Below are 14,962 nucleotides of genomic sequence, written 5' to 3'. Positions count from 1 at the left end.
TGTGTTGTATGATACAGGGGAAATTCTGTTTTAATTCTGTTGCATTTTTCCTGCGAAAAGTATAATAACTTTCTAACTGGATCTAGGTGTAGAAATTAGAATAACAATATTTCATGCTAATACACAGATTGAAGTTCTCTTATAAGAAATTCCAAGAGTTCTGGTGGTGTGAGTCTACATAATACAAAATACAGTGTTGTAGTAGTAATGCTGTTACTATAAACTTTCTCTTGTCTGGCTAACTCAAGGACAAGCAATAACTAGTTTGGGTTTCCTTTTGGTCTCTCTGTTGCAGAACAAATCCCTTGTGAAGTATCCTAACCTTTGGAGGGGCATCTGAAGCTACTGCAGACTCTGGGATTGCATCCAGGCTTGTCTCGTTCCCTAAATAAGCCTACCACATGGGTTAAAGGGCCATGAGAAAAAGCGAAGATGGAAAACTTGGCATTTCATTTATCATATACAACAACAAAATGACCGCTCCACTATTTGGTTTTGTGAAGTGAAGCAGTCCAGGTCGTGTCACATGCAGTGGGTTTCAGAAGGCTATGATCACATACTTACTGCATTGCTGGTATAAACAAAATGCAGACTGAAATGTAACTAAATTCCAACACATCTCGTATGTGCGGTAATCTGCTTATTGGAATGCCCTCTGTAACATAATGGGATGTTGTATAGGTTTCACCAGTGCCTTCAAGGAGAACTGTAACATGCATACAAAATACAAGTGGGTGGCATACAAAAAATCAATTACACTCTCTGCTTGTTAACAGCATGTAATGGTCTCCTGTTTTCTATAGCTTTGTATGCCTTCTAAACTCTGCAGTCCTTTCTGCTTCCAGTACATTTATATGCATGTTTCATAATGTATCCAGACTCTAGTGGAACCTGTTTTACACCCAGCTATGTTAACAGTATGGATCACACATGGCTGCTCTATAAATAAACCGTCTCCTTCCCGCCCCATACACACACACCCAAGGAATCACACCCAACAGAGCATGCGGCTGTGAAATAATTGCACGCCTAGGGTGCATAGTGAGACATAAAGACAGAGCCCAGGTGCCTTCAGCACCCTAGAAAGAACCACATGCCCTCAAGTGTGTAATTCCTCTTTTCCTATAAGTGGAAAAAACCAGACTAAGTGGGCTATGCATTTGTAGCCTCCAGCAAACATTTCCACTCATCTGTTGGCAAATCTTGCCCATTTCCTAAAACAGTGAGAATTGATCCTGTGGGGGTGGTGTAAATCAGCACAGCCCCATTGAACCCAATCTGTCTAGGTACATATGTGGCCTTCATCACCACAGTGTCTGAACACCTCGCGATCACTACTGGCTTTTAGCCTCACAACACCCTTGTAGGGTAAGGAAATATTGCTCCCATTTTACAGATAGGAAACTGAGGCACGGGGTGGACTAAGTGACATATCCAAGGTCACCTAGGATATGTCACTTAATCCACCCTGTACCTCAGTTTCATATCGGTACGATAATAGGAAGTAGGTAGTTGAGCTGGGAACTGAACCCAGGTCTCCCAAGTCCCATCCCAATGCCACTAGGCCATCCTTCCACTCTTAGGTGAGTGAAGCTATGCTGATTTACACTAGCTGAGCATCTGGCCTGTTGTTTTTACTCAGTGGGGTCTGCGGGTACTCACCACTTTTAAGGACCAAACCCTTAATGATTTCCCATATGCTGGGAGATCACTAAGCACTGGCTACCTTAAGTGCTGGCTATCTCTCTCTCTCTTTGATGCAAGAAACTATAGTTCAAAAGCAGGGCAACCATATGTCCCATTTTGGCTAGGACAGTCCCTTTTTTAAGCCCTCTCCCAGCCATCCCGACTTTTTTTGGCAACACTGTGCCTTTGTCCTGTTGGCTCTTAATGACTAATCATCAATGGGCAAGAACAAACTAAACAAATGCACAGTTTTGTAAAAAAAAAAAGTGGGGTGTGACCCTTAGCAGGGGTGTGGAAGTACATGCAGGGTGCGGGGGAAGGGGGGGAGTGGCAACATCAGTCCTGCACTGGAGGGAGGGCTAAGGAGAGTGGCTTGGGAGGTGGGGGGGACTTGGGCCGGCCCTGGGCTGGAGGGGGACCTCAGGCCAATCCCAGGTGGGCGGGAGGGGGCCTCAGATGGCTCCAGGGAGGTGAACCTCAGGCTGGCCATGAGAGTGGGTGGGCAGCGGGGCGGGCTTAGGCCAGCCAGTGGGGTGTCCCATTTTCTCTTTGGGGAAATATGGTCACCCTATGCAAAAGCAAGCTGCATTCTTTCTGCTTAGCACAAGAGCCTGACTTGCACAGAGTGCGAAGCCATTCTGCTTACCTGCAAACAGGGTTTAAAAAGTAAAGGCTATCTGTAAAACTGATACTCCTGAGCCTAGCCTCCTGCTGGTAGTGGCCATCTTGCTGAAAAAAGAAATGAATTGTGGAGCAGCCCTGAGTACCAGATTCCAATCCTCTGTCCCTTACTAGGCAAAGCCCCTATTTAGCATAACTCAGTCATACTATATTGCTTTATGAATCAGGTAAGATCCAGGAAATAATCTCATCAACTAACCACTATGTTAAACCACATGTTTATGAGACCCCAGTTGCACAACTCAGAATTCCATTCTGTCTTATTCTACCATCACGTTATAAGCAAAATGACATGTTGGATGTGCTTATTATAAGATAACTTGTAAGGCGCTGAAGGACCTTGGCTTATACAGTATCTTGATGTACCACTATAAAATGCAATTAGTTCACAACCATATGCCCAGCTGGGTGCAATTCCTGAAAGCAAAAAAAGTAGAGCTACCCTACTGTTAATACAGCTGACTGTAAAACAAATTCCACTGAAATCTAAATGCATTATGAAACATACATAAAAAATGGTTTTTTTCACTCAATCATTGGCGTCCTTTTATAAGCAGAATTGTGGAGCATGTGATTATTGTAAGAGTTATTGTAACTGAAAGCAGTTAGCCTATATTGTATCCCTCTTGGCACCTGGGCCCACAAAGGTATTTAGGCTCCTAACTTCCATTGAAATCAATGAAAGAAGAGGAATTTTTACCATTTTAATGGTTAGAACAATGCTGTTTCAGCAATCCAGAATAGAACTCTCCCGTTGACTGTTGAAGGCTGGAAATAACTCGCAATTTGACTAAAGGGCTCCTGAATGAATGGTGTCAGAAATTATGTCAATTTTTCCATAAGACAGAAGTGATCAAGAGAATGAAGCTGCAGGGTACCAAGTGCTTCAGAAATGCAGAGTTTCCTGAACTCCCTGTTAAGTCAGTGGGAGCTGTGGGTGCTAAGCACCTTGCAGGATTAGGTCCTAAGAGCAGAGAGTTGAGAAATGTGAATATAAGAAAAAAGTATGATTCCCAATTTATAAATGTTGAAATGTACTGGTCGCTAAGTCAACTTTGAGGATGCTGTGCTGAGCAAGATGAATGCCACTCTCTTTTAAGATGGGGTAGTTCATTTAATAAAACAAATGTTTTCATGGCAGCTGATCAAATAATTTCTCTTTAATCTTTTATGCACTGATGCACTGACAACATTTTGATGATGGGTAGAAAAAAAATCTAGCCATTAGCTCAGTCCCTTAATGTAGTTGAAATTGTTCTTTTTGTTAGATTGGCATTTTTCCACTATGTCACGGAGTAGCTAATACATAAATCTCGGTGTTCCTATGACACTGCCAATAATGTGATTACTGTACTCTCTAAATAAGCATGTGAAAAGTGCCCTAAAACTAAAGCAACTGTTATATACTTATATATCTGTATAGTGTCCTCATTTTCACATGTAATTTCTGTGCATAAGGTACAGTCCCAAATGGTGCGCTTACTTGTATTCTGCTAAATAAGTATCATCTTGATGTGTGTACAAGAAATGGAGGCCCAAAGTTCCTGGTATCATCATCAGCTTATGAAATTCTCATTGTTTGTCTTTTAGGAATTCAATACAATGTACAATAACAAATACAATCTCTCTTACAAATCAATCCTACTCCCAAAAGCCCAAGGCAAAATCAGACAGTATGATCATATTTCTATCCGGTCTAAAATATGCCCTTGGTGATATCCAAACTCAGAGACTGTCTAAGTTTTAAACTTTGATCTACTAAAAGAAATTAAAATAGTAACATGTAGGATGCATTTTTCTGTAGAGAGTTGTAATTTAGTAACTAAAAAGAATAACATTATAGTATTTAAGCTTTCCAGAGCCACATTCCCTACATCATGTCAAGGGTGGGGAGGGGGGAAGAAGAGAGCAAAATACAAACATATCTCAAAAGCTTGCCTCCTTCACTGTTTTCAGCTGGCCTAATAGAAGATAATATCTGCATCCTTGTCCATTTTTAAACTGGGGCTTGGTCCAAAGACTACTAAAGTCAACAGGAGATTTAAATGAATTAGACTCTTTGTGATTTAATGAACTAACATAATACCAATTTTTCCATGTGTGTGTGTTATTTTATAATACACCATTAGAATTTAGCATTGTAGCAGCACTAGAATTTCCTGGTTGATGCTCCAACATCATCCACTAGTACAGGGAAACTATTGTTCCCTCTGTGGGAGATTCTCATCTCAGTCCAAACAGTGATGAGGCAGGAGGCAAATCTACTAGATGATGAAATGAACTCTACCACCCACAGGACAGAAGGGAGAAGGTAGTGTGTGAATAGTAAGAAACACACTGCTAGCCAAAGAGATTTTGCAGGCAGAGTAGAGGAAATGCCTCTTTTTTGGTGATTTATTTTCTTAGCTATTAGTAGTAAAGTTGTGAACCTTGAATGCTAGAGATATTTACTAGCTGGAATCATGCATGCTTTATATTTTAAGTAGCCAGGGTTTGATTCTGCTCTCAGTGAAACTCAATGGATTTACATCAGTGTAACTTTCATAGGGACCTGTTTCTGGGATCCTTACTGAGACAAAATTCCTATTGCCTTCAGTGGTAGTTTTCTTAGACTAGGGAGTGCAGGATCAGGCCATAAGAGCATAATAACATAAGAACAACAAGCATCAGACCAAAGGTCCATCTAGCCCAGTATCCTGTCTTCTGACAGTGGCCAATGCCAGGTGTTTCAGAGGGAATGAACAGAACTGGTGATCATCAAGTGATCCATCCCATCACCCATTTCCAGCTTCTGGCAAACAAGGAAGAATTTGGCCCAAATTTTCTTTATTGAAAACATTGATAAGCACCATGTTGGATAATGTTTTTCTTTAAGTAATATGCCAGATGGTGTGGGGGTGTGGTTTCTAATTTTATGAAGGGGTTATCAGTCATCCTTGCAGTACAATATCGAATCAAAATCTGTCAGAATGCAAGGAAGAGCTGCCCACTCTGACTTAAAAGACTTACTTGTGAAAAACATATACTGTGTTTGTTTTACAGTATGAGAGAGAAAGTGACCTCTCTCTTTTCAATTTCCACTGACTCTGCTCCTTACTGAGCTATATATGTTTCTTAGGAAAGTCAGACATTTACTACATGAAAGCCTAATTCTGCAAATCCTTGCCCAAAAGAGCAATTCTCACTCACTTGATAAGATCTATTGAGTTTAATAAAGCGAGTCACTTTAGGAAGGATGTACAAGGTTATGCACTAAAATGAGGGAGAAAGCGATAATTGGATGGGTTGTGTGGAGTTTTGTTTTGAGTTTTTTAAGTTTGGGGTTTTTTGTGCAATCCATAATTTATCAGAGTAAATGCTGCAAAATCACCAACATAACTGCTGCATAGATCTTAATTGAACCAACCCTTTTAAAATGCAGTTAATATTCTAAGTAACAAATATATTAAACCAAAAGAAAGAGTATTGCATGAAATGTTATCTTAGCAGTGCTAACCATCAGACATCTAACTTTCTAGCCCATGCTAACCTCACATACAATAAACACGCCCAATTCTGCAATCCTTTATCTCCAAAGTATACCCACTGAATTCAATTTTAATTGATTTTGTATAGCTATAATAATACTTGGGGTCTAAGGATTACTCATGAAAGTAAAGACTGCAGGACTGGGTACAGTGATGTGTTTAAGCATGGACTAAGCTTGTAAATGCCTACCTACCTCCATCAGGGCCCAGTCCTGAAACCATTAGTCAGAATAGAGTAATAGAGTTTAATGCTTGGATAAGGACTACTCACATAAGTAAAAATAAAGGTGCAGGACTGGATCCTTAATGGGGATTTTTATCAATTCATGCCCTAAAATATTAATGTTTCATGTTCAAATATTAAAATATTTATATTTCCTGTTTCTCTGGTGCTTTCTGACTGATGCTTTGCAGTAAAACAGCAAAATGAAATAACACATTTATGGTTAACTTCTTAATTTTTCAGTACTGTTTCTGCTTGATATTTGCAATTAGATAAGTAATTATAGCCTGGAATAAGTTCCTCTGCTCTGCTCCATTCACTGCCATATTTTAAAATAATATAGTCTTGTATCTACCAATTATTGACTCAAAGGCACAGGAAATAAATAAAATCTGTTCAAATTCCCAAGTGCTCAGGCATCTCCCTCGGGAGCTAAAATATTCACTAACTCCAATGGGATCAGGATTAGGTCCTTATGCACTTGAATGGTATAAAGCACAATTTTAGGTGGGGACATATGGATTCCTTAGTTTGTCCCTATTGTGAAAGCTTATTTAATTCCAATGACAATCAGAGCAGAACTTCTGTCTCTAAAAATTTCAGACCAACCCAAAATCAAGATGGGTAAGAGGGTTTTTGAAGAAAGAATGTGTTTAATGGTATTAGTAATCAGCCATTATGGCAAAGCAGTGTGAAAGGAGAGGAGTATTTGAACTTCAGTTTAATGGGACACCAGTTACTGCTTAGCATCACGAAAAAGGAAAGCCATGTCTGTAAACTATGTTTCTGGCACATTTCTGTTCACTATTACTTCACTTTAAAAAAATAAGACAATTAAGTTAACGTTTAAAAGATGTTGCAACATTGAATGAAGGGGATTGAGCCTAGTCTATATTTTACCAAAATGCATACCATATGGTTTAAATGGAGCTCTCCCAATACCAATGCAAGCAACAACTCATTGACTTTTTGTTTGTGCTTTTAGAAAGGTAGAAGTTTACCCTTGGTTCATGGAGGATGCATCTGTTTGTTTTATTCTTTCACAAACTAACTGAGGAAACCTCCAACAGCTAAGTGCATCAATTGAAATGTAATGATTCTGACTCAATAATGCAATGATTCTGAGATTCAATTCCACACTGCAATCATTTGTTTCAGTGTAGAACATTAGTGAATTGTACAGTCTCACAAGCCTAATGGTGCAGAAAATAACCTCCTGCTATTCTCTTCTGAATGAGTGTCCGTAAGCTCCATAGGAAGGTTCCTGTTTAAAATCAGTATGGACAGTTTATTTTCTTTTCAATAAGCCCCAGATCTTGGAGAGACATTACTTCATTCATAAATATTGTTGCAAATATTTTAAATGACTCTCACACAGTAGTTTAAAGATAAAGGTGCAGTGGAATAACAATAATAAATATTATGGAAATTCTTTTTTTGCTGATAAGAGGTCTCACAGTGCAAAGGTCACCAACATTAATATTACAGGGAGAAAAAAAGTGCACCAAGTTTATTTGGCCTCTGCTCACTTTTCGATGGTTTCATTTTTAAATGCAAAATAAGCCTTGTCGGGGGTAACTGGACTTTCCTAAGAAGCCTGCAGGGATTGGGGAGAAACGCCTGACTCATCATCATCCTCTGGTTTCCCTGTTTTGGATTCTGATCTTTGGGCTAGGTCTGTCTGCCCACCCAGCGCTAGAAACGAGTGAATGGAATATTCAGAACCAGTCTCTTTAAAGCCATCCCCACAAACAGACACGTGCTGAGCTGTGGGCCCAGGTGCCATCCCTCTGAACAGTGGAATAAAAAGGGAAGGAAGGAAAGAGACTAATTTACCTACGGAATCAATCTCCAGGAGGCGCTGCAAATCACGGATGCTGTGGATTTCGCTGTGAGCCAGTCTCTCGATTAGCTCCTGGGGGATTTCAGCTTCCTTCAAACAGACAAAACACCAAATCATTGCTTCCCCCTCCTGCTCCAGGATCACCTCTCAGAACATGCAGGCTGAGTGTGCCTATGGACACCCCTGAAAGCTCTGAGCTGATTCTACCCTGCACCCCACTACGCAAGTGGAATGGGGCTTTTCGCATGAAATTCTATTAAACGGGCTCCTTGCTTAAGATTTCCAAGTAACTCATTTTAGGCATCGCCTTGCGTCGGAGGGTTTTGCTGGACGTGTTTCGATTAGACATTTAAAATCTCCCCTCCACAGTGTTTGGAGTCGTCCTGCGTTCACCACCGCTCGATAGCCCCGCTGTTGTGCAGAGACAGGGGGAGAGGGAGGGTGCCTAGGTGTTTATGATTTCCCAGAGCCATCACCACCAGCAGAAGAGATCAAGTTGAAATGCGCCACGACTCTGAAACCCAAACCCCCTGAGCAATTGTTTAACGCTTTCATCTTTGAGCTGGTTTAAAGTTTCTGCCAGGTGGAGAGATCCTTAAACCTCCCAGAAACTCACAGGAAGGGGATAAAACAAAGTTTTCAAGCTGGTTATAAGCTCACACCAACCCAGGGCGTCAGCACCTTCCCCCACCGTCTGTCGGGAAGCAGAGAGAAATCATGTATCCTAGAACAAGTACCCCACGCTGTACCTATAAACGAAAATGAAACTTGCAATAATAATAACAACCCCCCAGGTACGATGCTTTGAGGTGGACATGTGCCTTGTGCCGCTAGCGAGAGGTGAAGTGGGGTTTCAGTTGTCTTACAAATTCCCTCATTTTTCCCCTACAAATGGCCACCTGTAATAATCCCCAGAGACAGAAAATCATGTTTCTCTTAGATCTCTCTCCATAGGAAACTACTGACCACACGGTCAGACTAAACCCCACTTCTCCCTGGTTGGGTTCCAAATAAATAGGTGCAGGGATATTTATTTTTACATTTTTGGCCGCATAAGAACAACCTCAGCTCTGAAGAGGAGGTTTTAATGATTTCGGTTTTAAACACAGATCGTGTGTGTATATATGAACCCAGTATAGTAACTGCTCCTCGGTCATTTTATCAGCGGTTTCATTCTAGTTTCTTCTTAGCAGGAAACTGTGCTATAATTCCTGCTCCTTGCCATGCAACAACAGGTCGCAGCACGGATTTCTTTGCAAATAATCCCAAGGCCGTTTGCGTTCCGATGGGTGTCGAAAACTGTAACGGGGTGGGTATTTAATTTTTTTTTTTTTTTTTTTTTTTTTGCAGCCAGCAAACAGCCCTGGAGCAAAATGCACGGTCATTCCGTTCACCCATTTGCACCCTACATGGCAACTTGGTTTTGCCTTTGCAAAATTCTAGCAACAGCGGTGAATCGCTTCCACCGGCAGCAATGCTGAGAGATGCCCTGGAGGGAACTCACAATCGGTCTCCCCCGGCCCGGGTTAAAACCAGGAGCTTTTCCCCCTCCCAAGCAACCTTCAGCACACTCTTTCCAACCCCCCCGCCGCTGCTGAGCCCTCGGAATTAACAATGCAAGAAGCCAGTCTCACCTACCTCAGGAAACGCAAAGGGAAGGTAGCAAAAACCTATCAGCAAAATGCAAGCCCAGGTCCTCATCGCGTTCTAACACACTTGGGGCACGAATCAAAGGTAAGGGTGCTGTGTCGGAGCTCCAGCCCGGCTCCTGTGGCTGGGGGATTCAGTACCATCCCTCGGGGAAAGACACGGGTGAGGCGTGAGGCTCGGGGCTCTTCGTCCACGTTGAGGTGTGGGGGGGCTTGCTTGGGGGATTTGTATGTTCCCTTGGCTAGAGGAGCTCCGCTTCTGCTGCTCTCTCGCCCGCTCCTCTTGGCTTTAGGACTAGACCAGCCGGTACTTCTGCATATTTGCTTAGATCAGACCAAAGTGAAACCCAAGGAGTCAATCCGGAGCGCAGCCGAAACGCCCATCACCTGTCTGAGACAAGCTCGCCCCCCTCCAGACATGCGGGAGCGCTTCAAACCCGCCTCCCTTCCCCGGCAGGAGGCAAACCCCAGCAGCAGCAGGTTCCTTTAATTATTTATTTATTGCAAGATCGCCCCCCCCCCCGCCGCCGGTCCTCCGCTACCGTTCCCCCCACCCCCCGTAAATGGATCTTTATTTATAGGGATCGAAATGTTTCTCTTGCTGAAAAGTGCCCCCCGCTTTTCCCTCCCCCGCCGCCCCGGCTGGGGTGAGGTTAAAAAAAAATAAATCGGAGCAATATTGCAAGATCACAGGCTGCCTGGTGCAGTTTCTTCCCCACTTTGCACGGGAGACAGGCCAGGTTTAAATCCCCGGGGGGCCGGCACCGGCTCTGCCGATCGGAGCGAGGAATCGGAACTCCCAGGGAGGGTTCTTGAGCTGTCTGGAGTGTGAAATAATCCCGAGGAGGAGAATATACCACAGGCACCCTCCCACCCCATGCGCCTCCCTCTTCCCCCCCCCCCCCCCGAGTACTCCAGGCAGCAAACAACAAGTAGTGGGAGGGGCTGGGGGCTTCCTGCGGCAGTCTCCAACCTCGCACGCTGCAAAGCCACCTGGCAGCTCAGCCCCGCACCGGGGAAAGAAGAGACCCTGCAAAACCGGGGGAGGGGGCTAGCTGCCCCCTCCCGCGGCCAGCCCAAACCCTGTCACCTCTGCGGCACTGGGAGGGAGGGATGAGCCAGCAGCTCCAACGCACAGGGAAGGGCTGAGAGCTTCTGCGCAGATCTAGGCTGCAACCTTAAAAGCATCCACCTTGTCTCGCTTATAAGGCGAAGGAAAATCGCCATTATTCGGCACCCCCCCCCCCCGATACACTCCCTCCCCCTCCAAAAACCCAAGGGCTGCGTGGGGAGGGTCGCGTCACTCCAAGGAGACAGCTAAGCGGCAGAGCGACCTGAGTTTCTCCCATACAAGTGGGCAAGGAGGATATTATTAATGGGTCCTGACATGGTCCCCTTCCCCCCCCCTTGCAAATATTTTGGGGGTGGAAATACTATTGTCCTGCTGCTCGGAGAATGCCAAGCTCAAAGGAAAGCGCTTGCAATAGCTCTTGAGGGGGGGTCTGTGCTTCGGAGGGGAGCAGTGGGGGGGGGATCCCCCAGCCAGCAGGGCCAGAACTTCCCCGTCGTCTCCACCCTACGCCTGCGGCACCTTTCCCCTCCCACCCCCTTTTCCCTTTGCACCCGCATGAAGTGCAAGGTTCCCTCCCCGGGCGCCGCGCGCTCTTCCCGGGCTGCTGCAGTCCAGGCGCTCGTGCTCGCGTAGGGAGGGGGAGGTCACTGGGGTGGGCACATGTTCGCCCCCCGCCCCACACACGCACCAGCCCCCTCCCCCCCGCCTCACTCCCAAATCCCCCCTGCGGAAGGCGGCGGATAGGCCACCGTGCAGCAGGCGGGAGACTGCCACGGGCTGGAGCCGCTGCTTGTTGCGCCGTGGGTGTGTGTCCGTCTGGGCGCGCAGGGGTGGCTTGACTTTGAGCTGCTCTCCTCGGTGGAAAGGTTCAAAGTCAACGCGCAGCAGCTGCTTTGTGCCCTGCCCCTTATTCAAGGGCCGACTCTGTTACATATTAAACCTGTATCCTATTGATTCAGCCCCTCCTTTCCGCGTTGCATGCCAGGGAGCTGCAGGGCAGGGTTCCTTGGCCACCGTTTACACAACCGATCGCCTGGGGCCAGTGTTCTGATGACACTCCGGATTGAGCGAACTCGTTAACAATTAATAATTGGTCTGGGATTTGGGCGCTTTCTCTGAGTGCTCAAATCAAAGGCGTTTCTAGCTTCCTCCTGGGGGCAGAGAAAATCCCCCCCCCCTTCCCCGCTGTAAACGGGCACAAGGTGTCGGCTGCACCCTGACATCTCACTGAACTCATTGTGATTGAAATAACAGCCCTTTCTCGTCTCAACAAAGCATCTTAATAGCAGGAGCAAAGAATTCAGCTCATCTGCAAATCCAATAGCCTTTAAGTGGATTAACTGCAATAACACAACTGTGGAGTGATAACTCTCCTTCATGGAAGACAATAGACTGTAACTGCACAGCCAGGAGACTTATCCTTTCATCTCTGCGTTTCCTGCAGCATTTCAAAAGGGAATGCTTTCTAGAGCCCCCGAAGGGGTTTACATGCTACTGGCTTGGGCATGCTTCTAGGAAACAACCTGTGCTTTAATGGGCACTTTGCAATTGCATAGGAGTTGCCACCAGAACAGAAGTGGCCTTTCAAGTGCGTTTACTGCTCTCTCATGATGTCATATAGACTCACTGGGTGGTCTTCAGGACCAACAAAACACAAAACCTTGAAAGATTTGGAAGCACTTAAAAGGGGGGTCTTTTCTGGAGATGGAAAACCATGAGCCAGTGTGCAACCATTTCCAAATGTCTCCTGATAAGGGACGATTCAAGTGCCACCTTGCAGCGCACACAGATGTGTGTATGTATAACTCAGTTCTATAATCAGCAGAGTGATACAGATATGGAGTCGTGCAGGGTGGATTGTGGGTTACCATTCCTGGTTGGGAGGGGGAGAGGGCGACATCACACAAGCAGAAAAGTGATGACTTAAATTTAAACTGTTTAATTTCTTCTAATCATTTGTGGGGGTTAAATTTAAACCTGTGGTCAGTGTTGTCATAGTAATAATAACAATGCTGTCCCTAAAAGGTTGGGAAGAGTCTAACAATGCAAATCTCATTGAGCAATTATTTCTCCCCCTCATTAGTTCATTGGCTAATGTTTATCTAGAAACATAATTGGCTGGATATTCAATGGTAACTCCTTAAAGAGTTGAACCTTTAGTAAAAACCAACTTCAGAAGTAATATTAGCTGTTATCTAGTGATAAGAAGATCGTATTTCTTGTATGCATCATTTCATGAAAAATTTACTGCACCTGCATCTTTTTTAAATCTATCATAGTGATCAGATGGGCATCCTTCCTCTGGAAGCATTTTACACTTGGCTGTTTATATGGTTCTTTGCAAATATTTGATAATGGGGCAAAATATGTAAGAGCCAAAAACGTCCAATGATCAGAGCCTAGCTTGCAGAAACTTCTTTATGCAGTTTTATTCCTCTCTGAAAAGTTATTTCTATGCTTATGAAGGAAATTCTGTATCTAAGTAGCCTTCTATATGAAAATCCCTATGTTGTGTTTAAGAATTCTTACTAACAGGCTAGGACACTTTTATATGGAAAAATGTCACATAAAAGTAATATACAATGCACTAGAGTTTTCAATGGTATCGTCCATGTAAGTCTACTGTACATAAGTATACCATAGGTGGATTACTATAGTTTTATGTAATATCTATATCCATTTATATCTAGGGAGGGATGATGTAGGAGTTTTAATGGATGTGAATGAGGATTAGTGCAAATTATAAGACACCATTGCATTAAGTAGGACACTTTTTTGGCTTTTAGGGACAACAGCTACTCTATACACTTCAGAAAACACAAGAGTTATGAATTATATTTTTACTTAGTGTGTAAGCTTTTGGGGGCAGACACGATCTTTTTGTTCTGCGTTTGTACAGTACTTGGCACAATGGAGTCCTGAGCTGTATATAAAGTTCTTTTCATACTGTGGCCCAAATCATCTCTGTTGTACCCAGTTCAAACGCTATTTTAAACCAGTTCAGGCTAAGTTAGTATAAACGTGGGCTAGGTCAACTGGTATAATGAAACCAAATCATGTTTTTACAAAGTTTGATGAGAGAGGCCAAGGAGCTGTGAAGGGGTTTGGGAAGGAAGCGGTCTCATAGCAGGAGAGCGCAGGAAGAAGCTGCAAAGGGGAGGAGTGGAAGGGCAGGATCTCTGGGTTCCGACAAGTTAGCCAGAGAAAACTAAAGGAAGCACTGGAGGCAGCAGGTGGGAGTTAGGACAATTTTAAAATGGCCACCAACCAACTGGCTGCAGCCACTCTAATGATTTGATTTATACATAGGCATTTCTGTGGCCCTTATTGCTCTGGCATCTGACTGCCTGACAAACAAGTTTGTATTTTTGTAATCAAATGTGAAAGTTAATCCTGCAAAACCTCCCAGATTAGTGGACACATTGATTTCAGTTTGGGGATTTGTCTGCTTCTTAATCATGTTAAAAACATAATAAAAATATTAGTCACGTGTTTTGTTTGTTCTTCTTTGGATGGCCTATTTGTTTTACGGAAGGCGGAAGGACACCAACACTGGAAGTAACCCTTAGGCAAGTCACTGTCTAAACCATTTTACTGGGTACATTCTGTAACAAAGGCTCTGTCACATAGCAGATGCAAAATTACTTAGAGCAGAAAGCATCATGGCTCCAGAAATAGACCGTAAGGAGCAGTCTCAGAAAATAGGATCCCAGGTCTTTCAGCAACAATCCCAAACATTTATAAAAGCCATGGACAGAATCTAAAAAGCACAATCCGGAAAGTAACATAGGCAAATGGCTTTAAATAAAGAGTGCATTTAAAGGGCAGCTCACCCACTTCTTTAAAGGAGAAGGATGTCAGACTTTGAACACTCATTTCTTTGGCCTATGTTTTCAGATGGACTGAGGCCTATCCTCCCTCTCCATGGGCACATTGGAAAATTTGCTCCTGTAGCTCTGAGTCTGCATAAATAAATTACATGCACAAATCATCTTACCTACCAGTACTGTTGACTGCCTGATTTGTGCCTGTTGTCAGAGAGAGACAGGCTCACGGTCTGCAATGGGTTTATGGGCAAAAAAATTACAAGTGCACAGTGTGGAAGGTCACCCCTTTTTAAAATGTGATCTGTGACGAGGGACTGCTCAAGAACTGAAGAGAGCAAACAAGGACAATTTTTGCCCTCTTCCAGTTGTTACACCTATGGATATTTGTGCCTCTCTTTTCAGCTCTTTCTTTTGGGCTCTTCTGTTGGCCTATTTGTTCTGGGCTGAGCTCTGT

General features: G+C 43.8%; 1 protein-coding gene across 4 annotated transcripts in view; it reads right to left on the bottom strand.

Annotated features, from left to right (window-relative positions):
- The window catches only part of PDGFA (platelet derived growth factor subunit A), a 29,621-nt gene extending 19,167 nt beyond the window's left edge, over positions 1-10,454 (bottom strand). For 2 of the 4 annotated variants that reach the window (XR_005295469.2, XM_038420784.2), the window contains exons 1-2: positions 9,599-10,445; positions 7,954-8,050 (exon numbers count right to left, since the gene is read on the bottom strand). Coding sequence is in view for 2 of the 4 variants with exons in the window: in XM_038420784.2 (XP_038276712.1) it covers positions 7,954-8,050; positions 9,599-9,661 (160 nt within the window). In the remaining 2 variants the exon portion in view is untranslated. Of the gene's footprint in view, positions 1-7,953; positions 8,051-9,598 lie in introns of all 4 variants that reach the window. The other 2 variants (XR_005295470.2, XM_038420785.2) reach the window with 2 other exon arrangements.
- Between the last annotated feature and the right edge of the window lie 4,508 nt (positions 10,455-14,962).

The sequence above is a fragment of the Dermochelys coriacea genome, chromosome 10 (assembly GCF_009764565.3).
Source record: "Dermochelys coriacea isolate rDerCor1 chromosome 10, rDerCor1.pri.v4, whole genome shotgun sequence".
Lineage (NCBI taxonomy): Eukaryota > Metazoa > Chordata > Testudines > Dermochelyidae > Dermochelys > Dermochelys coriacea.
Note: the sequence above shows the minus strand (reverse complement) of the source record. Positions and strands in the feature narration are given on the sequence as shown.